General features: G+C 42.3%; 1 protein-coding gene and 1 long non-coding RNA gene across 3 annotated transcripts in view; one reads left to right on the top strand and one right to left on the bottom strand.

The window, feature by feature from the left end:
- NME7 (NME/NM23 family member 7) overlaps positions 1–26,579 on the top strand; it is a 178,575-nt gene that overhangs the window by 26,792 nt on the left and 125,204 nt on the right. The window contains exons 2-3 of one of the 2 annotated variants that reach the window (XM_084616050.1): positions 13,133–13,240; positions 17,957–18,123. In XM_084616050.1, the coding sequence (XP_084472176.1) occupies positions 13,133–13,240; positions 17,957–18,123 (275 nt within the window). The remainder of the gene's footprint in view (positions 1–13,132; positions 13,241–17,956; positions 18,124–26,579) is intronic. The other variant, XM_084616051.1, reaches the window with a different exon arrangement.
- LOC311513895 overlaps positions 25,631–26,579 on the bottom strand; it is a 37,909-nt gene continuing 36,960 nt past the window's right edge. The window contains exon 4 of the long non-coding RNA XR_014709793.1: positions 25,631–26,069. This is a non-coding gene — a long non-coding RNA (uncharacterized lncRNA). The remainder of the gene's footprint in view (positions 26,070–26,579) is intronic.

The following is a 26,579-nucleotide window of genomic DNA, read 5'->3' as shown; positions in this document are numbered from 1 at the left end:
AATACCAATTTTGACTATTAAGCATTTTTTCTATTTTTATCGATTTAAGTTTTCACAGTTGCTGGAAATTATGGGGGATGTCAGACAATTATTTAATGACAGTAGATGCTGAGATTTAAAATGCTAAAGCTGTATATAACCCATTAAAATACAAATTGTCAACTTCACAGGTAAAAATATACAAAGTAAGTATCTTTAAATCAACAAATCATACCTGGTTGCCCTATTCGTCTGCTAATCTATTTTTAACAAGCCTAATTCAAAAGTATAAATCATTGGAATTTTACTCTAAGTTCTCAAGCAGCATTTTCCTTACTCTGCCTATCTGTATATTTAGATTATTGATGGAAATATTTTTGTTGGTTTGTGTATGTGCAGTGAAATTGATGTTTACCAACATCTGCCAATTAAAAAAAAGAAATCCTTCCTAGCCTGGTACAGGGTCTGATCCTGTAGACAGAGCTGAGGAATCTATTTATTTATTATCCTATTTAAACAATACTCTATTAATAAACTGCTGCCAAGGAAGGAGGCAACAGGACATGACAAACTTATATTTTCTGGAAGTGTTTGTTTTGTTCCTGAAATATACACCAAGTATATATTGATAGTGTAGCATGATCCTTACTTTGTGTAAATTGAAAAAGAGGAAGTGAGTGGAGACCTTTTAGGAGAGCCTACAGGTATCTTCCCAGGGGAAATTAAAGGAGGAAGAAAAGTATCAAAAAGCAAAAGATACAATCTCATCTATTTCAAAGGCAATAGTACTGCTCTTCTGAAGTATTTTTATTTTGCCCCAAGAACAAGTTGTCTGGCATGGCTTGGGGACTAGGGTAGGAATTCCATCAGAGGTGAGGAAACCTTCCCTTTAATTTGTTGGAAGAATTTTAACAAGTGAATTCCAGGAAGCCCCCTTCAGCAGTTTTTTCTGTGTGTATTAGCCATGTTCCAAGATCAGTCAAGATTGAACATTAAACTAATAACAACAACAAGGATATCCCACTGTGAATGAGAAATTTGAAATTGCATGTGTCTGTGCCAAATATTTTTTTTAAAATTGTTTGCAGGCAAAATTCTGCATCCTGGCTGCTTCTCATCTCATCACATATTTAGGCAGTATACATTTTGAAAAGGTCAGGCTCCATTGGCACATTATTCAAGTCAAGTTTGAAATACTGTATTGATGATTATAAGTCATGTTGTTATAAGTAATTCCAAATGGGAGAATTCCCTTAATTGCAAATTGCTTATACTATTTAGAAAAAGTATGAAACTTTGCATTTGGGAATTGAATTTCTCTTCATTTGAAAAATAGAACACTTCTACAGTGGGAGACTTGTCCCCTGCTCTTGGGGTGCTGCTGCTGCTGCAGCACATAGCAATTTCCAAGAAGCAGCTGATTTCTATGTCTCTACTTTTATGTTCAGGGCTTTCCCACAGCAGAGAGTAAAAGAAATACAGCCATCAGAACATTAAAATGGAGATTTTGGACCTAATCCAGTTTCCACTGAAGTCTATGGGAATCTTTCCATTGCTTCAATGAGAGTTACAACAAGCCTTTTGATTCCTGTTAACGCTGTCCCTATTTGAAGATAACTGGATAAGGGGGTTTGGGGAGCAACAGACAAAAAATCAGTCTCTTATAACCTGATAGTATTCTCTTGACTGCCAAATGGATAAATGTAGGTAGAAGAGAGAATGGACTGGTGTCAAATATTTCACACAAGGTGAAGTTCCAGGTAACCAATACGAACAGAAAAGAGACTGGAAATGTAATAAAACTGGAAGATACACTCACTGCAGTGTTATATAGTACTGCACTCTTTTCCAATATTGAGAAACTTTCTGATAGTGTCCCACATGAGATAGTTGCTAAGCCGGAATTGAAGGGGTCATAGTACATGGAGACTGATAAGTAGCGAAAGTAGAGATAACTGTTCCCACCAATGCAGTTGTGAATCACAAAGGTTACTGCACAAAGCATTATATTTTTTGTGATCTATAAACCATCAGGACAAGAAACAGTAACCTTATATTTGCTGATGGGACAGAATTGTCTGTTTAATGGACAAAGAGCAAGGGACATAAAAGATAAGATCTTAGAAGCAAAGCTGTATTGTCAATATTATAAGAAGGGGATTGTATGCGTTTTTCCTCTGTTAGCCTGTGATAAGCCCAAGAGTGCATGTGCCTTCAGAAAACAGGGATCAGGGACTGGGGAATCCAGTATTTTGTTTTTCCCATTTTGAAAGAACATTTCTCACTGCTACAGCCTAATAAAGGAGAGGAGCAATAGCATCTAGTAAGCACACTTGGAAATGTTTTTATATAGCGCCTGAAAAATATACTGAGTATGTTGATAGTATAGCTCAGAGCTCAGCTTTTGTAGCTTGAAGGGCGTGTGGTGGTTTAAGGTATCTTCATGTGGGAAAATATTTGTTACTTGGGGCATTGTGGCTCATTCCAAAGGCAAAAAAATGCTCTCCGTCAGTGGGTTTGAGAGCCCCAGGGATAAATCATTCCTCCCAGAGATGATTTAACACTAGTCTGAGAGGGATCAATTCCATCACAGGTTGGAAAATCACCCCTCCTTTCTATTCAGTTTGGTGGTGACATTTTAATAAGGGGCTCCAAGGAATGCAGGAGATTATGAATCAGGAGATCTGATTTCTATTCCCAACTCTACCACTGACTTGCTGTGTGACCGTGGACAGGTCACTTAAGGCCTGATACTATTCCCAGTGAGAGTTGGACCAAGCACTTACCCTCTTTGGGCTTCAGTTTCTCCATCTATAAAATGGGTATAATACATCCCAGATGTGTTGTCAGGGATAATGTATTAATGTTATAAAGCTTGAGAGCCTTGTTTTTCAGGTGTTATAGATGGACAAAGTATAATAAAAATGACATTCAATGGTAATGAATTTAGTAACATTGCATTTACAAAGGCAAAGTAATACCTGTTGGGCCAATTAAGTTGGTCTGTATTTGCACTGATGCTTTTGAAACCAAAATCTGTCCCATTCTGTCCCATGCAATACCAGGGCACAAGATAAAGGTGAACAGGATCTGCAGAGTAGTGTTACTCCTAAAGATGAACCCAAGAAATACTGAGGTGATGTTGGTATAAAGAATAAAGTGCTTTGTGGAACCTGCCCCCAATGTAACATCCCCCATTATGGATCATATGTGCTCTTGGAGCAAAACAACAATTCATAGCCATGGCATCATTTTGGACACACTAATGATGCTGGATACCCAAATGGCCATGATGGCAAGGAATGCTTTCCCCTGACTGGCTACAAGATTGTGGCCCATTGTGAACATAACCTCCTGGTACTCAACTCTCTGTACTGGCTTCACAGGGAATGCAGAGCCCTATCCTAATCTGGAAAGCCCTCTTTGGGATTGTTCCTCACTACCTCTTTGTCTGTGACCGTGACCTTCCATGATAATTGCATTTCACTGGGACGATGAGACTTTCAACCAGTCAGTGCAAGAAATAGAACTTTCACAAGAGATGAACCTAGACTGTGCAAGTTAGTCCCACTCAAGCTAACAATGACCATTGGCTTCACCACTCTGAGAACTAAGTGCAAGATTTGTGGTTTTAATTTATATTTCTCTCAATAAATTCATCATGTGTGCACACAGTCACACAACAAACCCATCCACTCACTCTCACATACACGTACGTAAATATAAACAAGCAAAACCTATCAACTAAACAAGTGATTTTTCCCACAGAGTGGGAAAAAATAAATCTTTTTCTTTGTCTTTAAATACCATGGGTGAAATCCTGGCACCATTGAGGCCAGTGGTAAAACTTCCATTAACTTCAATGGGGCCAGGATTTTGTCTTTGGAAGCCTTTGGATATTAAGAGTAGAGGGCAGTTTAAGTACCTTAATAGATATAGAGAACCTAAGACTATTAGTATGCGATTGTAAAGCACCTACACAATTTTGTTGTCATAACTATAACAAGGTTTCCTTGATGGGAAAATCATGAGTAGTAGTCCTCATTGTACCATTGGGTTTTACTGGTGAATTACAAAAGGGTGGTAACAGATGTTATAAAAAATTTTTTTTTTTTTGCAATGGTGTGTGTTTGGAATGTGGAGTAGAAATTATTAAAAGGGCTAAAAAAAGTGAGAATTTTGTTTTGAGAAGTAGAGAGAAATATGTAGGGTTACCTGAATAGTTTTTACTTGAACTGTTCACAACTAATTGATGTCACCTTTTACCTAAATCATTTAAAATATTTCATAGGACGACTGCATGGCTTTAGGGATTGGTTAAAAGCTGTGAAACCTTTTGTGTATAGGACACCAAGTCAAATCTAATCCAGATCAGTAATGACTTAAAGTTACTGCTATCTGTTAGAAGTTTGGAGGGCTGTGTGAAATAAATTGGTGGTTGTCTCTGTCTAATCCCTTTGGAACGAGAGTTCACGTAAATTAACCCCCTTTTGGGGAATCCCGACAGAAGCCAAGGATTGGCTATGAATGGTGAACACTCCTCTCATCTCTACAGGGTCTCCTCCAGGTCAGGGTTTGAAGCACACTGATGGGACTGTTGCGGAGCAAGTGGCCCACGCTGTACTTTCTCTGTAGATAGAGGATTTCAGTCTTCAGAACAATCATAGGACTGGAAGGGACCTCGAGAGGTCATCTAGTCCAGTCCCCTGCACTCATGGCAGGACTAAGTATTCTCTAGACCAGTGATTCTCAACCAGAGGTACACACATCTCTGGGGGTACATAGATGTCATCCAGGGACTACATCAACTGATGTTTGCCTAGTTTTACAACAAGCTCCATAAAATGCACTAGTGAAATCAGTACAAACTAAAATTTCATAGGGACAATGACTTGTTTATACTACTCTCTACACTGAAATGTAAGCACAATATGTATATTCCAATTGACTTACTTTATAATATATGCTAAAAATGAGAAAGAAAGCAATTTTTCAGTAATAGTGTGCTGTGACACTTCTATATTTTTATGTCTGATTTTGTAAGCAAGTAGTTTTTGGGTGAGGTGAAACTTGGAGGTACGCAAAACAAATCAGAGTCCTGGTTGAGAGCCACTGATCTGAACCATCCCTGACTGGAGGTTTTTAAGATTAGACAAACACCTATGATGGAGTTTCCACAACCTCCCTAGGCAATTTATTCCAGTGCTTAACCACCCTGACAGGGAGTTTTTTCTAATGTCCAACCTAAACTGCCCTTGCTGCAATTTAAGCCCCTTGCTTCTTGTCCTATCCTTGTAGGTTAAGGAGAACAATTTTGCTCCCTCCTCCTTGTAACAACCTATTATGTACTTGAAAACTTTTAGCATGTCCCCTCTTCTCTTCTCCAGACTAAACAAACCCAGTTTCCTTCATAGGTCATGTTTTCTAGACCTTTAATCGTTTTTGTTGCTCTTCTCTGGACTTTCCCCAGTTTGTCCACATTCTTCCTGAAATGTAGCGCCCAGAACTGGACACAATACTCCAGCTGAGGCCTAATCAGCGCGGTGCACGAAGTAGAGCAAAAGAATTACTTCTCATGTCTGGCTTACAACACTCCTGCTAATACACTCCAGAATGATGTTTGCTTAGTTTTTTTGCAACAGTGTTACACTGTTCACTCACATTTAGCTTGTGATTCACTATGACCCCCAGATCCCTTTCCGCAGTACTCCTTCCTGGACAGTCATTTCCTATTTTGTATGTGTGCAAGTGATTGTTCCTTCCTAAGTGGAGCACTTTGCATTTGTCCTTTATTGAATTTCATCCTATTTACTTTAGAGCATTTCTCCAGTTAGTCCAGATCATTTTGAATTTTAATCCTATCCTCCAAAGCACTTGCAACCCCTTTCAGCTTGGTATTGTCTGCAAACTTTAGAAGTGTATTCTATGCTATTAGCTAAATCAGGGGCGGGCAAACTTTTTGGCCTGAGGGCCACATCGGGTTTCTGAAATTGTATGGAGGGCCGGTTAGGGGAGGCTGTGCCTCTCCATACAGCCAGGCATGGCCCGGCTCCCGCCCCCTATCTAACCCCCATGTCTTCTTCATGACAATTTTATGTGTAGTATGCACAGAAGCAATTGTAATCCTGACCGCTGATAAAGCTTCGTTATTTCCATTTTGTTATTTTAGGGAGCTGTTAGCTCTTACTGTTTCCTATCCTTAAAATAATGTTAATTCTTTCAAATTGTTCTTTACCCTGTGCTTCCTAAACTTGTAAATGAGTCTCTTTTGTGAGGGAGTGCTTGTGATTTTTTTCAAACCAAAATTACTTTTTTTCCTTGCCGTGGGCACTGTGTTAAAGATGCATGCTGAGGGATAGTCATTTTTGCCATTCAGCTGAACAACCAATGATGGCCAGCAATAAATATCTGCTGAATAATAAATATAAATGATTAATAGACAACCTGTTCAAAATTTTATACAATTTACTTCAGGCACTTTAAAATCAATATCAGGTTGAAATAGCTTGCAGAATTCTCATTTAAATTGACCAGTCCAGGCAAAAAGTTGATTTGCTCAACTTCCCCATGAAGATGCTGATGACTATAATGAAAAATCTATTTTTTTTTTATTTTTTTTATTGTTAAAAATTCATTTGCCTGAGGAAACTTGAGGTGGAAATTTTCAGGGTTGTAGTAAAATGAAAATTGGCAACATATCTCTAGTGACTAATTTATTTTACAGACCTGCAGTAATGAAAGATACAGCTATGTGCAGTATTAATACAAAGATGGCTCTGATTAATAACCATGTGACTTTACTGTTTGTTCTTATTCATAGATCATTATTCAGCTGTTAAAACTGGCACTGTTTGTTTAAGAATCAAAACAACATGGTAAAGGATGTTCAAAGAAGGCCACATGGAAATTCACTGCAACCTAAACTATAAAGTGACTTGTCCTGCTTCGACTCGAGCAAATTATTCGAGCAAGTTTATTTGTTCTCTTTCCAGCATCACTATAGAGTGTTAAAGGGTTAATAAATAATACCTAGTTCTTATATGACACTTTTCATCAGTAGAGCACAAAGTACTTTACAGAGGCGATCTGTATCATTAACCCCATTTTCCAGGTGGGGAAACTGAGCCATAGAGAGGTGAGATGAGTGCTCAAGGTCACTCAGCAGTTAGTGTCAGAGCTGGGAACACAATTCAGGTCTCCTGAGTCCCAGTCCAGGGCTCTCTCTGTTCGACAACACGGTCTACAATACTACACTCCTCATATGTTTTTGAAAACAAAGCTGCAAACTCGATAATGTAGTTTAGTTGTGGAATTATTCTTCATTATCTCATTCTTTCCCATTGCTTCTCATATTAGGACCTGATTCAGTAACGTGCTGAGGTTCATCTTTAAATCCCATTGAATTTGCTGGGATTTAAACCTCTGCTTAAATGGCTTGCTGAATTGAAGCCTTAGGTCAGGGGTTCTCAGAACAATTTTTTTGGTGGCCTCAGAGTGTGGCCAACAACTCTTGCTGATGACCACACTCTCACTTTTTCCTAAAATAGTTAATCAGCTTTAGGAAAAACACAAATATGCACATATACACGTCCAAATCATTGTAATGTATTTATTGCTAGCTCGTAAGTCTGCTGTGAAAAGTGATATTAACAAACATACAAGTATTACTTTTCACAGCAGATTTACTCAGTCCTGCCAAGCCTGGGGACAAATTTTAAGCCCTGGATGGGGGTAGGGTGACAAGTGGGGGAGACAGTGCAGGGCTGGAGCCTGAAGCCCTGCAGCTGGAGCCTGGGGCCTGCCACTGCGCAGCTGGAGCCTGGGGATTGAGCCTGAAACCTCTCGGCCAGAGCCTATCACCCCAGGGCTGAAGCCCAAAGCCTGAGCCCCACTGCCCCTGGGAAGGTGGGAACTCACCAGCTGCCTGGTCCTTCCGCATTGTGCCCCAGGTGTCAGCACCAAGGTAGGGCATCCAGGAGCAACAGGGAGCGGGAATGGCTGCTACTTTGCCTCTTCCCCACCACAATCACAGCCCAGGAGGCTGTGGCCACAAGAAAAGCCCCTGGTGGCACTCATGTGGCCATGGTGGCCGCATTTGAGAGACGCTGCCTTAGATCCTAGTAATGTTTTTTGTGTCTAGCTGTACATATGCTGCCACTGGCCAGCTTCTAAAGTGCTAGCTTTGTTGTCTGGATTGTATTTTCAGTATCTAACACTTAGTAGCATTAGCAGTGATGTCCCAATAGGGACATCACATCATGCTGTCTTGGGAGCAGGAGGGGAAAAAAAATATAAATGCAGCAAATTGCCTACCAGTGATCATTTTCTTTAATGCTGATAGTTTCTGGCCCACATGCAGCAGTCTAATGACCTTCCTCTTGGGACAATTTATCCTTGACTTAAGTAGAAGTAGGAGCAGGAGCAGGACCAGACCCTTCACGCTTCTGCACTGCTCTAGAAGCTGATATGCATTTATTCTGTTCCACTGCTTAGAGGGCAGTGTTTGACACAACTGAAATGCCACTGTTTTCCAAAATTTGAAAGTTAATTCCTACGTAGTGCCAACTTGAAAATCTTAATCTTTTATATGATATATATGTGTGTTAGACTTCAAAAAGTGTATAAAAGTGAAAGGGGATGGCCTGTTTGAGCTTTCTAGAGGGGTGGGATCCTTGAAACATGCTCCCCCTTCTCCCAGAAGTAGAGGCCGAAAAGGAATAGTGATGAACTAAATGAGAGACATTAAAAACAAAGGCATAGGGCTGTCAAAAGGAAAACACAAATGTGCATGTGGGGGGAGTGAGAAGTGCAGGCTCGACAGCCTTGGAGTTGGAAGATCTCTGTTCCATGGAGCGAGAATCACACAAGCAGTGGCAGTGTGTGCAAGCTTTCCTCTAACATGTCTCAACCTTAAAGTAGAGGGACTACTCTAATGGTGAGAGGGGAGTGCAGTTCATGTCTTTTCTACTGAGAATGCAAATGAGGGAGACAGTTAGTGGACATCTGTCCACTTGGAACCGGAATAAAACTGACAACTTATTTCACAGGGAATACTGACACACATCAGATGGTAATGACATTCAGTTACCCATCCTCTTATATTGGCAATTTAGAAGCACTTATTTTTTGTTTAAACCAGTTGACTAGGAAGAGCTTTCCTCTGAAGGCTGGATGTAATACGAGACACAATGACGCAATACATAACACATTTTGCAGCAGTGGGAAATGACTTGCACTAAGCTACTTTGTTTGAATACCATCAGCTGTTTCAGTCTGCTGACTATTTAAAGGACATGTTCTTTTACCAGTATCAACTGAGCAACAGTAGAACTGTTGCTTCTTATCGATGTAGAAAGCTCAAAAAGGTTGGAATGGGGCTCAGGGGCGGGGTAGGGGAGAGGGGCAGGGATGGGGGTGAGTACTTGGGGGAGGATCAGTTTATTGTAGTTCTGAATTTCTATTTATTGTAAATATTTGCATTGTTCAGAGATTGGACTGAGTTGCAATGTTCTTATCCAGTTATGCACAGAGTTTGGAAGCATTTATGTTAGAGAGCAATGGTTGAGCCCCAGAATCTAGACCCGAATTTCCCCAAAGTTCAGGGATGTATAGCTCTCGGGTTTTAATTCAGGTCTGTCTCTAGCAGTGTTGAATTGAAACTGTATAACTAATCAAACAGCATCCAACATCCCCTGCAATTCCAAATGTTTGTTAAAAATACTTTATTTATGAAGTAAAAATAAAATAATCATTTGAAGAAGCATATGAAATGCCTGCAGGTTTCTCTTTGTTTCCCCCCCGGTAGTAGCAAACTGATCATCTTATTACCATTGTTGGACTACAGAACTGGTAAACAGTTGTGACGAAGTGTTACCACTTACCGTAGGGTGGCCTCTGCATATTTCCACTTGTAGCATGTGTCCACCGGCACGAGAACTCTGAAACTTTTAGAAAGCAGCACCCTTTGGTATTGCCCTTTCACAGTACTAAACATTCAGAGCTGAAGTTATAAAATATCCGTGCAATCCAAAGCACCTCAGTTTCTTCCTTTTGGCAACCAGCTATGGACATAGGAACCTCTCTGTCTCTGGAGTTAGGTTTTAAACCAGACTTCTTGCCAATATTTTATCTGTAAATAGTTCTTGGTAGTTAGGTTTTTAGGTAGTTTAGGTTCGTTTGAGACTCTTCCCACATCATTGTGCAGTTTGAATCCCAAACTGGCATTGTCTTTGTTCTGGGCTTTACAGCAAACCCACAGGCCAAGGTTTGAGGTGTGCATTTTGTCTTTCCTTTTTACTGGAGTCTGTGCACAGCTAGTGCCTCATGTGCCTGGCAATGCCATTCTTCTTGCTCATTCTCCTGATTTGCGGTCAGATTTTCACACCCTGAGTCAGTATAGAAATACAAACCTGGCTCCAAGCCTTCTTAATGAAGGAGGGTCTTTCACTTCTAAACCTCCTCAGTGAGCAAATCAAACCTTCAATGCCAGATTCAACCTAAGGCATCCTTCTGGACCCACTTTTGGTGAGGCTGCCACATTGAGCCAGTCAGGTGCTAGAGGGACTGTCATTGCCACCTCTGAAAATCATCTAGTGCCAACATCTCAAAATTGAGGTCTACCTATGTTCTGGAAAACGTTCAAGACTCTTTTCCTTTCTCCAGTTCCTTGGATCCAAGGGCTCAAATGGGTAAGATTGTGAGCAGTGATGAAGTCCCGCACATCCAGCTAAATTTGGTTAATTTCAGAAATGTTGTAACCTGGCTATCCCTGCCCACTCATAGGAAATTAGTTATAGATGGGGCTGAGGTGCACAGGCCTCTTACAGATAGTAAGAGATTAAGTTATAGATTACACTAATATTTCCAGGTTTCAGAGTAACAGCCGTGTTAGTCTGTATTCGCAAAAAGAAAAGGAGTACTTGTGGCACCTTAGAGACTAACCAATTTATTAGAGCATAAGCTTTCGTGAGCTACAGCTCACTTCATCAGATGCATATCGTGGAAACTGCAGCAGACTTTATATATACACAGAGAATATGAACCAATACCTCCTCCCACCCCACTGTCCTGCTGGTAATAGCTTATCTAAAGTGATCATCAGGTGGGCCATTTCCAGCACAAATCCAGGTTTTCTCACCCTCCACCCCCCCCACACAAATTCACTCTCCTGCTGGTGATAGCCCATCCAAAGTGACAACTCTTTACACAATGTGCATGACAATCAAGTTGGGCTATTTCCTGCACAAATCCAGGTTCTCACATCCCCCCACCCCCATACATACACAAACTCACTCTCCTGCTGGTAATAGCTCATCCAAACTGACCACTCTTCAAGTTTAAATCCAAGTTAAACCAGAACATCTGGGGGGGGGGGTAGGAAAAAACAAGAGGAAACAGGCTACCTTGCATAATGACTTAGCCACTCCCAGTCTCTATTTAAGCCTAAATTAATAGTATCCAATTTGCAAATGAATTCCAATTCAGCAGTTTCTCGCTGGAGTCTGGATTTGAAGTTTTTTTGTTTTAAGATAGCGACCTTCATGTCTGTGATTGCGTGACCAGAGAGATTGAAGTGTTCTCCGACTGGTTTATGAATGTTATAATTCTTGACATCTGATTTGTGTCCATTTATTCTTTTACGTAGAGACTGTCCAGTTTGACCAATGTACATGGCAGAGGGGCATTGCTGGCACACGATGGCATATATCACATTGGTGGATGTGCAGGTGAACGAGCCTCTGATAGTGTGGCTGATGTTATTAGGCCCTGTGATGGTGTCCCCTGAATAGATATGTGGGCACAATTGGCAACGGGCTTTGTTGCAAGGATAAGTTCCTGGGTTAGTGGTTCTGTTGTGTGGTATGTGGTTGTTGGTGAGTATTTGCTTCAGGTTGCGGGGCTGTCTGTAGGCAAGGACTGGCCTGTCTCCCAAGATTTGTGAGAGTGTTGGGTCATCCCTTAGGATAGGTTGTAGATCCTTAATAATGCGTTGGAGGGGTTTTAGTTGGGGGCTGAAGGTGACGGCTAGTGGCGTTCTGTTATTTTCTTTGTTAGGCCTGTCCTGTAGTAGGTAACTTCTGGGAACTCTTCTGGCTCTATCAATCTGTTTCTTTACTTCTGCAGGTGGGTATTGTAGTTGTAAGAAAGCTTGACAGAGATCTTGTAGGTGTTTGTCTCTGTCTGAGGGGTTGGAGCAAATGCGGTTGTATCGCAGAGCTTGGCTGTAGACGATGGATCGTGTGGTGTGGTCAGGGTGAAAGCTGGAGGCATGCAGGTAGGAATAGCGGTCAGTAGGTTTCCGGTATAGGGTGGTGTTTATGTGACCATTGTTTATTAGCACTGTAGTGTCCAGGAAGTGGATCTCTTGTGTGGATTTGTGCTGGAAATGGCCCACCTGATGATCACTTTAGATAAGCTATTACCAGCAGGACAGTGGGGTGGGAGGAGGTATTGGTTCATATTCTCTGTGTATATATAAAGTCTGCTGCAGTTTCCATGATATGCATCTGATGAAGTGAGCTGTAGCTCACGAAAGCTTATGCTCTAATAAATTGGTTAGTCTCTAAGGTGCCACAAGTACTCCTTTTCTTTTTACTAATATTTCCCTAGCCTGAGTGAATTTATCTTTGTATTATAAGGTGTCGTTCATTGTCACCACCACCAAGAGAAGGATATGTTTTCCTCTAGGCTATGTTGTGAAATTTGGAAAGGTTCTGTGGTTAGTTATCAGCAGATAAACATTTTATAGCAATTGAAAGTGGGCAAGGTAGCAGGCCCAGATGAGTTTGACCTCAGAAAATTGAGAGGATGAAATTGCCTCCCTAACGGTTCCATCATGCATTGTAGGTGGGACTGAACTCGAATTTGACGGTAGCTGTGTTGTAACTGGACCTCTCAACATGATTGATTTTTTTGTAGTGTAGGCAAGACTAGAACAATATGTTTTGATCATAGTTATTTAGAAGGCCAACTCCACGTTTCTAAGAGGCTTCCTTTGAGATCAAAGTCGATTCAGAAGTTAAATGATGCTGTCACCCTTGGTGAGCAGATAGTAGTGCTCTTATTCACAATGCTGAAGCATGTTCACTAGTGTGTTTTCATTTGGGAAATAAATTTAATGCAATGATTCTGTGTATGACTGCTTCTTTTCCAGAGTCAAGACGACAGATTTGCTTTCATTGCAGAATGGTATGACCCAAACGCTTCACTCTTTCGACGTTACGAACTGTTGTATTATCCGAAAGATGGGTCAGTTGAAATGGTAAAAACTTTTTATATTCTCATAAGCATACTTTTCAACTACGCAGTTTGGAAGTTGGCAAGCTGCAGCCCATAGTATGGTTTTAATTTGGAAATGGATAATTTAGAGATTTTTTAATTTGTTTGCTCTGTTTCTAAAATTAAACAAACTCAGGGGAACCTAAGGAGTAACCTCCTTATTTATTGATTTATTTTGTAAAGCTTGCATAGTTGCCAGCATTTGAAAATGTATCCAGAGAGAATTGTCCTATTAGGCCTGGGGTGACAATAACCTTTCCTGTGGATGCTGGTGAAATTAGGTTAACTGTATAGAAATATTTGGTCTCTAAACTGAAAATTTCCAAAATGTTTTAAATCATCTTAGTATACCCAACAGCCACACAGTTCTGCATTTTGACACTTGTCAGTACTTGATGATAACTTGACACAGACACCCATGTCAGAGTGGGTGCTCAACTGGCCATCTGTATTGGAACTGGGGAAGCAAAAATGCCCATATATAACCTATGGTGGGAGAAGTTGTGTGTGACCTGGGATCCCAGTGGGGGCCAGCTGAGGTCACTCAGGGTGAACTACAAGGAATGGGGCAGTCAATCCTCAAGGCTGGTGGATATTTCAATACTTAAATTTACCAAGCCAGCAGAATACAGCTTCTTTATTACCTCACCAGTTGCCCAGAAACCAACAACACAGTTCCCTTAAAGTAACCCAGCCTCAGGCCTTCATCCAGGTACACAAGTCAAATATGATGAAGATTTCTGAAAATCTTATTTCATCATATAAAAGAAAAGGTTCTACCAATCCCAAAGGATCGGACACATTACCTCCCAGGTTAATGAATATTCCAGATTTTACCCAAAATCACGCTACAGCCAATTCTTGTTAACTAAATTAAAATTTATTAAAAAAGAAAAGGGAGAGAGTATGGTTAAAAGATCAATATATATACAGACATGAGTTCAATTCTTGAGGTTGAGATTCATAGCAGAGATTCTTTGTAGTTGCAAAGAGTTCTTTTAGAATTTAGTCCATAGGTTATAGTCCAATGTCCAGTATCATATCCAGGGTGTACCAACTTAACTGGGATCTCATCTTGCTACTCAAACTTCCCCTGATGAAGCTTAAGCAGATTTGAGATAAACAGGATCAGGACCCAGGGATCTTTTATACAGTTTCAAGCCGCCTTTGACAAATCGCAGTACCTTGGGGAACAATAGGTAATTAGGACAACTTTGAAGCGGTTCCATCACCAGTACTTAGCTCTACCAATTAACATAAGGCAACTGCCTGTTTTTCCACCATTCACAGATAATTTGCTGTACATTTCAAAGAGAGATGAATACAGTGATATCCTGCATTTACAATTCATTTAAATGCTAGGATGTTCTTTTGATCTCTGAATTATCAGAATACAGCATAGACAGGGACTGTTGATTACATTGTTGACCACTACCCATATATATGTAAAAACACAAACATTCTCTCCCCACACATCTTTAACGGTTGAATTTGAGTCATTTTGTTTTACAGGATGTTTAACGCTTTCTGGCCATGTGTCACACTCTGCTGTTCAGATTTTGGGATCAATTTGGACAGGTGTTGTGATGGGGTGTATGGACCTCTTGCTGATGAGAAAGGTGCCAGAGAGGCCCTGGGGGCAGGGCTTTCCCCACCCCTCCGGCTTTGTCAGTTACTCATGATAGGCAGGAGGCCTGTAAAAGGGAGGAAACAGCAGTCAGGTGAGGGGAAGGAGCGTGTTTGCAAAGCAGTAGACTGCTGGCCTGACTCCTGGAGCCACAGGGGGAACTCTCATCCAGGAGATCTTCACCCCAACCCTACAGGAAGAACCGCAAACTGCCAGAGAGAGACTTAAGAAGGCCGCAAGGGATAGAGGTCCCTTGTAAGAAGCAAGGAACTAGGATCTGTGCCGGAGGCACACAATGCAAGTAACTGGGTGTGGACATGTTCTCCAGTCATTGAAGAGACAAACCTTAAGAGACTCCTTTACAACTGTCTTAAATTTGGATGCTCTTCTGAATTTATATAAATCCCAACTATGTCCAGTACCAATCCCCACTGAATCACCTCTTCTGTCAATGGGCTCTGCCTCATCTCTACCTATTGTTGTCTTTCTGAGGAAGTGGATGGTTTCTTGTTATTCCCTTGGACATATCTGGAGAGAGGATAGGTGGCAACTAGTAGGCAAATTTCCTTTTGGAGGTGATGAATGATTTGACCTTTTCATCCCTCCCTGTAAGGATTCCGCCCACCAACCTCTCCTTAACCACCCCTATGCCATGTGTGGGGCTGAAGCTGCTGAGGGCTTATTGTGGGTAAATGAGGCCTTCTAGTTCTCAGCTTTCCTTCCCTCCATTTCCTTACTATGCTATGCTTCTTGGCTGTTCCTGAGGAAAAGGGGGAAACTGGTAGAGGAAGCAGTGAAAATATTGGAGAGGCAGCTACATAGCAGGAGGAGTGGCCTCTATTGTCTGTGGGAGAGTTTGGCAGGATTTTTTTGTTTCTTCTCCCAGTAGCCCACAACAGAAAAGGGTATCAGGGAGTGCTGTGAGCAAATTGGATCTGTTAGCAAATATTCATGCTTGGTTCTCAGAATTTGACATCATTTGAAACCTTGCAGGTTAATCCTTAACAATTTATTGCTTGGAATAGTAGTTATGTAGATGACTGCCTTAATAAGAGAAGGCTTATAACTTTTTTTTTTTAAAAAAAAAACACACAAGAAAACATAGATTGTTAGCAGACATTATTTCATTTCCGCTAAACTTGCTTCTTCAGGCAAAGTATGCGTGTGGAGAGAGAGAGATAAAACTGCAAGCTGTATTTACCAAATCTAAGTAATGTTGATCTATTGTTTACCAACTTTGTGGCTCGTCATTTTTTTTTAAATAGGGTTTATAAATATATCCAGGCATCCATGCCAAAAAATAAACCACAAACAGGTAGATGAGGAAATGCCATCTTCAGGCTTTTTTCATCCGTGTTACATCGACGACTTGGAAAGAAGTGCAAAATAACTGGAACACATTTTTTCCTCTGCTAGGGTTGAACTGGGCTAGGAAATATGCAAGTGTCAGGGTTTTGAAGATTATTGATTTACTTACATCTGAAAATACAACTCTTGAACAAGTCAGGCAATACAATACAGCAGAATTCAAGGGACTGTTTTATTATTTTACCATCTCATCAACTATTAGAATATAGGATGTCAACTAATGCAAAGAACTAAGAGGAGTTTCATTCTGAATAGTGATGAGGAACCTCAAAAAGTTCAGAGTGAGGTAGCCCACCCAATCCTTACCAAAATGAGTGCTTCTCAGAACTATTTTGACCTTTTAAGTATGCAGAATTGGGCTGTGAATTTCACAAGAGCAGGCTGTCCTGTGAGACTTCTATTGATTCCAGTCAGAATTTGGAAATGGGAGAGAGATTCATAGACACTAAGGTCAGAAGGGACCATGATGATCATCTAGTCTGACCTCCTGCACAACGCAGGCCACAGAATCTCACCCACCCACTCCTGCGAAAAACCTGTCACCTATGTCTGAGCTATTGAAGTCCTCAAATCGTGGTTTAAAGACTTCAAGGAGCAGAGAATCCTCCAGCAAGTGACCCGTGCCCCATGCCACAGAGGAAGGCAAAAAATCTCCAGGGCCTCTTCCAATCTGCCCTGGAGGAAAATTCCTTCCCGACCCCAAATATGGTGATCAGCTAAACCCTGAGTGTATGGGCAAGATTCACCAGTCAGATACTACAGAAAATTCTTTCCTGGGTAACTCAGATCCCACCCCATCTAACATCCCATCACAGGCCATTAGGCCTATTTACCATGAATACTTAAAGATCAATTAATTACTAAAATCATGTTATCCCATCATACCATCTCCTCCATAAATGTATCGAGTTTAATCTTAAAGCCAGATAAATCTTTTGCCCCCACTGCTTCCTTTGGAAGGCTATTCCAAAAGTTCACTCCTCTGATGGTTAGAATCCTTTGTCTAATTTCAAGTCTAAACTTCCCAAACACTTCAGATTATCAAAAAGATTCAGTTTGGTTCTAAAAATGGGCAAAAGTTTCACAAAATCTGATGGTTGGTATAGCATTGTCGTGGAGAGTGGCACATGGTATATAAGGGTGGGAAGGGGCAGTTTTGGCTGAGGACAGCAGGCCAGACCCCTACAGTTACAGAAGTGCCTTGGGATTTTTAATATCTGCACGCAGCTGAAAGGAAACTGTTGCTTTTAAGATCTCCTCTGATGCTTTGACAGCTCACCCAGTAAACTTCGTGGAACTTACTGCATTTTCCTCAGAAAGATTAAGTACTGAGTTGACATTACTAGGATTTTGTACATGGTACTTTACATGACACTTTGACACCAGTATGTTGGGGGCAATGAGCATGTCAGGCCAGATGTGAATTACAGTATGTTATGCCCCCCGCCAGCTGGTATTGAGGGGACTCCCAGTGTCACCGGCTGACAGTTAAAATGGAACAAATGTATAACAGTTGGCTTCATCTCATGACCTTCTCTATTGTACATGCAAACTCAAAGGGTTAGAAATTCAGTGAATCTAGCAACCTCACTGGATCCCACAATACTTTTGAGGCTGTTCGAAAATTGAATAGAATTTATTTTTAATTTGCTCATTGTTTAACCACTCTCTTTAACTGCTTGGTGATCTTTCTTCTCTTTGCAGTATGATGTGAAGAACCGTCGCACCTTTCTGAAACGCACAAAATATGATGACTTACACCTAGAAGATTTGTTTATAGGCAACAAAGTTACTGTCTTTTCACGTCACCTTTCCCTAGTAGACTATGGGGATCAATACACAGCCCGCAAGTTGGGTAGCCGCAAAGAAAGGTAAGAGGATGTGGTCTCTGAAGTTCCTTTGGTATTTGCTATCCACAAAACTGTTTATGCAAGTGAGTTTATCAAACTAGTTGTCTTTCTCAGGAGGGATCAGAGAGGATTTCTACAGCTGATGGGGTGGGATGATGGGAGGGTATATCTGTTGGTTTGCATCTTGGGAAAGGAGATTTGGCAAGAGACAGCAATCCATCTGCCTGTCATCAAACCTATGATTTTTCCTGTTTGTTGTTACACCCTCCAGATCACACCTTCCCATATATGTAAACTGCTCCCCACTCCAGTTCTGGAGCACAGTTCAGCTTTTGTTACAGCTGTGTAACCCCACCGATGTGCACTAATGTTGATTTCAGTGAGTAGCTTGGGGAATAATTTCAACCTTGGTATGTGCTGGGCTTATAGGGAATGAACTTTGCAAAAGTCATTGACTGTGTCTTGCAGGGACAAAGCACAGGCCTTGTGATCCAACAGAAACTCGTTACCAAGTGATGAGTTTTATGTATCGGCTTTTAGTAGCTTTTTATTGTTTTTAATCCATCCCCCACTGCTTTTCGTGCAGTAAAGGAGAAGCTGGAACATTTCAAAGAAAAATTCCAAACCTGGGTGGTGGTGGGGGCAAGAAAACTTATAGGGCTGGATCCTCAGCTGGTGAAAATTGGAGCTGTGCTAATTTACACCATCTGAGGATCAGGCTCATAAGCTCCTTTCAGTTGAGGCTGCATGACAGGAGAGGTTTGCTTTGGAGAACAAATCTGGAAAAAGTCACATGGACCAAATTCTGCTCTTAGTTATGCTGCTACATACACAGATTGACTTCTGTGGAGTTACTCTCTGAATGTGCACCAGTATCACTGAGACCAGAGTTTAGCCCAATATCATTAAGAAAAACACTCAGTACCCTTTCTAGATTGCTGTTCTTAACACTGGTAACCCAGCTAGTAACCCAAACTAGCCCTGTTTCTCTGTGTTGTTTTTAAAGAGCTATAGGTGGGATTTTAAAACGTATATTTTAAAACGTATATTTTAATCAAAATAACACTAAAAAGACACTGATAAGGTTGAAAAGTTGAACATTTATCATTCCGTACTCCCTAAAAAATATTGCCATTGAGATGAATACAGTAACAACCTTCCAGAATAAGGTCTCTGGGCATGTTGCCTATCAGTTGGAATTGGAGTAGTGGGAGGGAGGGTATGAAAGAGAGAGATTGTGTTTCAGGACTTTTGGGTTATATTTAGAGCCCTGTGACATTCCTTTTTTGTTTTATTTTTCAGGAATTTCGTGTTGTTTCATTTTATCAATTTTATCCACTCTGGGGGGGGGGGAGGAGGGTTGGGTCCTGCCCTGGGGGGGAGGGGTAATTGGGGCAGGTGGAAGGCTTCGAGAGGAAGTTTACAGAGTGAACTCCCCCAGCCCTCCCCCCCCCCCCTGCACTCACCCCATAGTGGCAGCTGCTTTGCCGCAGATGTTGTGACCTGGCACATGGGGCACAGCACTGTTCAGGCTTGGCCCAGTTACTTTTCTGTCATCATGACAGAGGGGCAGCTGGGCCAGAGTTGAGTGAGCAGCACTTTATCTAGTTTTTTACATTGTTTTTTTGTTTTTGTGGTGTTTTGCATTTACAAAAAACATGAGGCTCTATTTATGTTCCTGGTTCTATGAATCAACTCTGTGACCTTGGGCAAGTCACTTAGGCCTGGCCTACATACAACTTTTATACCAGTATAAACTTTTTGGTTAGTGGTGTAAATTTTTACTGATGTACGATACCTGAATAAGCCCTAGTGTGGGTGCAATTACAGCAATATAAAGGTGCCCTATATGGGAATTGTTTATTCCACTTCTCATATAGGAATAGCTATACTGGTATAAAACACCTTTGTACCAATGTGGATGCAGTTTATACTAGGAGGATTGTACTGCTTTATATTCTTACATAATTAAAACATATTTATAGTCTTACATATTAAAACAGTACAAATTTTGTGCCTTTGTGCCCTTAATCTCTCATTTCCCCATCTGTAAAATGGGGTTAATAATACTTGCCATGCCTATCTTTAGCTGTAGAAGAGACAGTGTTATAATTTATTCAGAATGACCAAATGGCATCCATTGAAATCTACCTTAGGCAATCACCAAAGGGACCAGCAAAATCCAGTTTCCAAGCAGAGGTAGGCTTTCAGTGGTTACACAAGATTATGTTGCATGGGGGCAAGTGGCTGGTTATAGGGAGTTGCCTGTTAGGGATAGTTCTTAGTGCAGGTTTCATGACAGTGACAGAAGGGGAAAAAGAGGAGTTTTGCAAGAGAGGATGAAATGAGCATCACCAAAGATAAAAAACATGCAACTGGACAATTTTGCTGTTGATGCACGAGGCAGAATAATCTTCACCTTGTTCTGTAATAGTCCTGCATGGCCCATACATCTAGCAGAAGGAAACACTTAGACTCAAGTTCGGAAAACTTGCACATACTTTGGTCACTAGAGAAGCATGTGCAAAATTGAGTACTCCAAGCTAGACTGGCATCTGCACATCAAGCATTTTGCACTTTCTGAAGCTGAGGCCTTTGTTTTTGTCAGTAAAATGAGCCATTGTGACTCCAGACACATACAGGGAATTAATCTTTTGTGTGGGGAGAAAAAAGGCTGATTTTTATATAGTCCTTCTTCTGATTTATAGTTGCACGTAAAGTTAAAACTTTCCCATACGGACAGTCAACTTAAGATCTATCCAGTTCCAAAAAGTGATTTGAAAGTAGTTTCAGGTTCTCTACTTGCCTCTGAGTCCCCTAGACAATTTATTTATTGGCTTTACAGCCACATTTGTATGTTTAAATGCTTTTTTTCTTTTCCCCCTTTCCACTGTTAACTGAAAGACCCATGCAAACAAGGAAACTGACTAGGGAACTTAGCTAAACACACAGTGCTGTCAAATGCACAAAGTAAATAAAATGGAAAAAATAGAGAATTTTCCCTCCTAATCTTTCACTTGTAGTGATCTTAGATGGCGCTTAACACTAGTTTAGTTAAATGTTTTTCAGACTAATTTATTTACTTATTTTTATTTTATTTTATTTTAAAGAGGACCGTGTGTCTTTCAATGTTACAATTGAACCATAACTGGTTTAAAAAAATTATTAGAATGCTCATGACAAACCAGAAATACCAGATTATTTTACTGATTTGGTAATTCATTAATGTGCTTCCAGTCAGTCATTTATCATATTTAACATTTCCTCCCCTCCACAGCATTAGATTTTGTACTTGTAATAGTCCTTCTAGTAAAAATAAATACCAGCTTTAGCCACAGCATACATTGTGTTTTATGCACCAGATACCCTTCTTATGATCACTTACTATCTTTCTTTCAATAACCACAAGAGATTCATATTCAGATTTACTGTGTGATACAAAGTAACCGAGTCTAGTTTTTAATTCTTTTCCCTTTGTTCCCAGATGTAATTGCTCCCTAATGCACTTGTGTGAACTCACATGTTGGACCCCTAAAACATAATGCTAATTAAAACTACAACTAGATCACATGGATCCAAAATCCAATCTCAGGAACAGCCCTCAGCATGCTGGATCATCGCACTTTATATCCTGCACACCTCCATAAAAAACACACTGAAAATACTATTACAACCCACTCCTGACAGATGCTTATTTCAGCTAGTACTGAAGATAATGGGTTCACCATATCCTATTTCACAGCATGTTGCTAGCAATTAAGGATCTCTTATCAAAGTCTGAAATCAGCAAAGTAAATGACAGATTATTCTAGGATTAAACCCCTCCTCTCTGATAGTCTATATAACTACAACAACACAAACAAAAAACAACCCTAGACAAACATTCTGAAGGGAAATACTAGCTTCAAACTGAATTGAAATTCCTGGTTAAACAACTTGATCCTTTCTAGCATCTTAACCAATCAATCTTGTCTGCACCATCGCACTGTTTCCAGTAGACATGCACCTTAATCAGATCCACAGATCTGAGCATCCTGATCTTTGGGGAAGTTCACATTTGACTGTGAATTTTGCAGCTTAGGTCTATCCCTTCCTCCGCCCCACCAGGAGTGTGAGATTAATTTTCACCTCTCTTCTAGCATTTCCTGTGTCCATTCTCTGTAAAAGCCTAGAGTGTTATGTTTTCCCCCACAACATCTGCAACTTTGATATCTTTTAGTGATCAGGGCAAATGGAATGGCACTTTGTCAATTTCCCCTAATTTCAGCATGTTATTTCCAGTTAGAACAAATTGTAGCGAACACAGAAGCTGTCTTCTCCAGTATGCTGTGAAATAAAACGAGCAAACTGGCAGCATCTGTCTTCTCTATATAGATGCACTGCTATAAAGGAAACATTCAGTCTTGAATATTTTCTATTGCTGGAGATGGTGTAAGAGACAGAAGAGCCTCACTGGATTTTCAGATTCCAGGCAGTTTCTGGTACAGGCGGTAAAATAAATCATCTGTTGATTTGTAAGCTTGAGCACAGTTGATGCTGACTCACTGTGAGACTAAATAATGGAAGCACACAGTGTCATTTTACAGAGTTCCTGTTATGCTGCTTATTATTTATGATTAATAATGAATTTAGTACTGACAGTGCACTTGGTGCTGTACAAAAGAGAATGATAAAAAGAATCCTGGCTCCCAAGTGCTTAGAGTCTAAAAGATAATTGCAGAGAAGACAGGATGAACTGGACAGCTTAGAGGTTTTTGTTTTGATTTCTCTCATAATATAGTTCTTATCCATAAAATAGAGATAATGCTTCCTTTATTCTGCCTTTTTAGATTATTTGCTCTTTGGAAGAGAGCCCCTGTGTCTGTACAGTACCTAGCATGATGGGACCTCTAGGTATTACTATAATACAAATAATAAATAAGGATCTCACTTTTTTTTTTTTTACAAGCTTTGTGCGAGAAGCACAATTTTTATGGAAGGATTTGAATAGGAAGAGCGTAGCTGCTTGTTGATCAGGGGAGGTCACTCTATGCATAAAGAGCAGTGTGAATAAACAGGCAGAAATGGAAGAGGGAAAAGGGAACAAATGGGATGTTAAAGCTTGCTTTGTTGGAGTGTGATGGGGGTGGGAGGACATGATGGAAAAATATCTCAACCTCCAGCATGAAATAGTTTCACTTTATAAATCAAATAAATATATTATTTGCACTTCTATAGCCCCTTCTATCTAAGGATCTCAATGTGCTGTGCATTCACCAGAAAATTAGGCTTTCACATTCTCAGCAGTAACCACATTCAGGACAGCCTCCCAAAGGTACATGGACTTTTGGTTATAAAGGATTGCCCTATTGTGAGACTTAGCATAGCTTTATGCTACCATATCTGAAGTTGGACATTTTAGATGACACAGAGATCCCATATGTACGGCTGACCATGCCACAGGCAAATCTTCTTCTTCTTCAAGTGCTTGCTCATGTAGATTCCATTCTAGGTGTGTGCGTGCCCATGTGCACAGTTGTCAGAGATTTTTGCCATAGCAGTACCCATAGGGTCGACTGTAGCGCCCTCTTGAATGGTGTGCTCATGTGCTGGTATATTAGGCACTGCTGACTCTACGCCCCGTCAGTTCCTTCTTACCGCCTGTGATGGTTGGTTGGTCGCAGGAGCATTAGCAGTTCTTACAGTCTATTGTGTTAGTTGTTAGGGTAGTTGTTTAGGGGTTAAGAGTCTTGGCTGGGACTTTGCGTCAAAGCGGGACATGCCTCGTTCCCCAGGCTTTAAGCCATGCTCAGTGTGCAGATGGCCGATGCCCACTAGCGACCCCCACGAGAGCTATTTAAAGTGTTTGGGGCAGTCCCACAGAAAGGACAAATGCAGGATCTGCAAAAATTTCGCCCTCGAACTCAAAGGGAGCAGGGTATCCACTTGAGGGTTCTCCTCATGAAGGCTGCGCTTTGTCCTATCTTGGAGCCGTCCCAATCGGACTCCATGCCCGGCACCTTGGTGTCGGCACGCAGTGTACCACTGCCACCCTCCCAACACTGTTCCCCCTCCCTGGTACCTAAGAAGTAGTTGAAGTCAGTGAGCCCACCGGCACCACAGAAAAAGGGGGCTTCGGGCAAAGGACCTATGTCAGGCCACGTACCTGCACTGGAGCTGCTCGGGGGTACTGCTGCGGTCAGACCTCCCAGTCCAGCCAGGGACCCACGTCTGACTCCTGGGAGCGGCATGGGGTCCCATCCCCTAGTAGGGTCATCTGTGCCTGGAGTGGGCCTGGTGGCCAAAGAGGATGTAGGCCAGCCACCATCACAGACACCAAGCCATGCGATGGAACCAACCAAAGCCCCAGCATCTATGGGCAAGCCAGTTATGGGACTGCCCCCTAAAGCAGCAGCGCATCCCTGGTCCATAGACGTTGATCCCCATCACCGTGGCCTGGGTCCCCAGTTAGAAGACACAGGTCCCTGCTGCCAAGGTCTCTGCCTGCAAGGCATGGAACACCTGAGTCACAACGCCGATCCCCGTACCCATTGTACCGTCTGGCTTCCGGCCAGAGTTCACCATGGTGCAGATCTATATCACTTAGGCGGTCTCCCAGGTGTCAATCCCCCCGGTGCGGGATTGTTCCCGGTTGCGGCACCCGTCTCCAGCTCCCCGGTACCACTCTTTGGGCAGGCACCAGTCCTCGCCCTCTCCTTACCAGTTGCAGACGAGGGTCCGTCGGCAGATGCAGGCATCTACGGCTCTGCCCTGGTCACCGAACAGGCAATGGTCCGAGTTTGAAGGGGAGTTCAGACCGTCAACTATAAAAGGCGAGACCAGCGCGGTTCCTGCGGTGGTGGCGTGGAGGCAGGGGAAATGGCCCATTCAGAGGCAGCACTGGAGCCCATGGGCTGTACCTGTTAGGCCAGTCCCATACTCCCACTGTTCCTCCCAGGCCGCATTGGACAAGCCGCCTCCAGCACCTGAGTCAGAGCACAGTGCCGAATCAGATGTGGGTGCGACACAGTGGGCCCCGACACCCCAGGAGCCATCCTGGGATGAGCAAGGGGAAGCTGCCCTTCCCCCTGCTGTGAAGTCATCTTCATCGTCTCCAGATGAAGCGGTGGCAGGCCCCTCACAAGCGAACGGTGCCACGCATGATTTCAAGGAGCACCAGGCCCTGCTCAAAAGGGTGGCTGCCAACCTGAACTTGGAGGTCGAGGAGCTAGCGGAGGAGTCTGACGACCTCTTTAATGTCATATCCTCTACTACCCTGGCCTGGGTTGCACAGCCCATCCCTCCAGGGGTCCTTAAAATTGCTAAATAATTATGGCAGACCCCCTTTTCCATTTTGCCTACCTCTAAGAAGGCGGAAGAGAAGTACTATGTCTCCGCAAAGGGTTTTGAGTACCTGTCACCCACCCTCCAGTGGGATCCCTGGTTGTGTCCACCATCAACAAAAGGGCCAGGCAAGCGGCACACTGAAAAATAGATGTCAAGAGGCTGGACTTGTTTGGCAGGAAAATTTATTTGACAGTCAGCCTGCAATTTCGCATGTCTAACCATCAGGCCCTGCTAGGCAGGTACAACTTCAACCTGTGGGACTCTATCAGCAAATTCAAGGAGTCCCACAAGACCGAGCCCAGGAGTTCACTGCCTTGGTGGATGAGGGCAGAGCGGTGGTAAGAGGCACCCTCCATATGGCCTTGGATTCAGTAGCCAGGGTGGTCACTTCTGCGGTGATCATGAGGTGCAGCTCCTGGTTACAGTCCTCTGCGCTCTCCCAGGAGATGCAGACTATTGTTCAAGACCTTCCATTTGAGGGATCAGAGATCTTTTCGGAGCTGACCGATGCACGGCTCCATGGCCTTAAAGACCACCCTCAGCTCCTTGGGCCTACACACCCCTCAGCAGGCTAGAAAGCCTTTCCGTCCCCCACCGCCTCTGCCTCCATTGAGGTCCTGGGGTATCCTTTGGTCCAGCTCCTACAAAAAGGAGGACAGAGACAAAGGATTTAAATGGCATCGCCCTTTGTCTTTCCGTTCCTCTACCCATCCTGATTCTTTCAGAGGCCAAGGAAGCCAGAAGCAGGCATTTTGAGGATGCGCCCGAAGATGATGCCCCAGTCACTTTCCAGAATCCACCCCCCTGCTCTTTCCTCAACCGCCTGCACCCCTTCTGGTCCTCCTGATTGCGGCTGACCTCGGACCGTTGGTTGCTCAACATATCATCTTCGGGCTACACCCTGTGGCCGACCCTCCGTACTGCCCCCCTTCCCTTTCCCTCTTCAGGGACCCTTCTCACGAGCAACTCCTCCTTCCAGAAGTCGAGAGCCTCTGACGCCTGTGGGCAGTAGAAGAGGTCCCTCCAGACTTGAGGGGTAAGGGGTTCTACTCCCATTATTTCCTAATCCCAAAAGCAAAAGGGGCCCTCAGACCCATTCTGGACCTGCTTCTCCTCAACAAATCTCTCAAGAAGTTAGTTTTGCGTGGTCT

This window comes from Lepidochelys olivacea (genome assembly GCF_965140295.1).
Source record: "Lepidochelys olivacea isolate rLepOli2 genome assembly, chromosome: 1".
Lineage (NCBI taxonomy): Eukaryota > Metazoa > Chordata > Testudines > Cheloniidae > Lepidochelys > Lepidochelys olivacea.
This window is presented reverse-complemented; position numbering and strand designations above follow the sequence as displayed.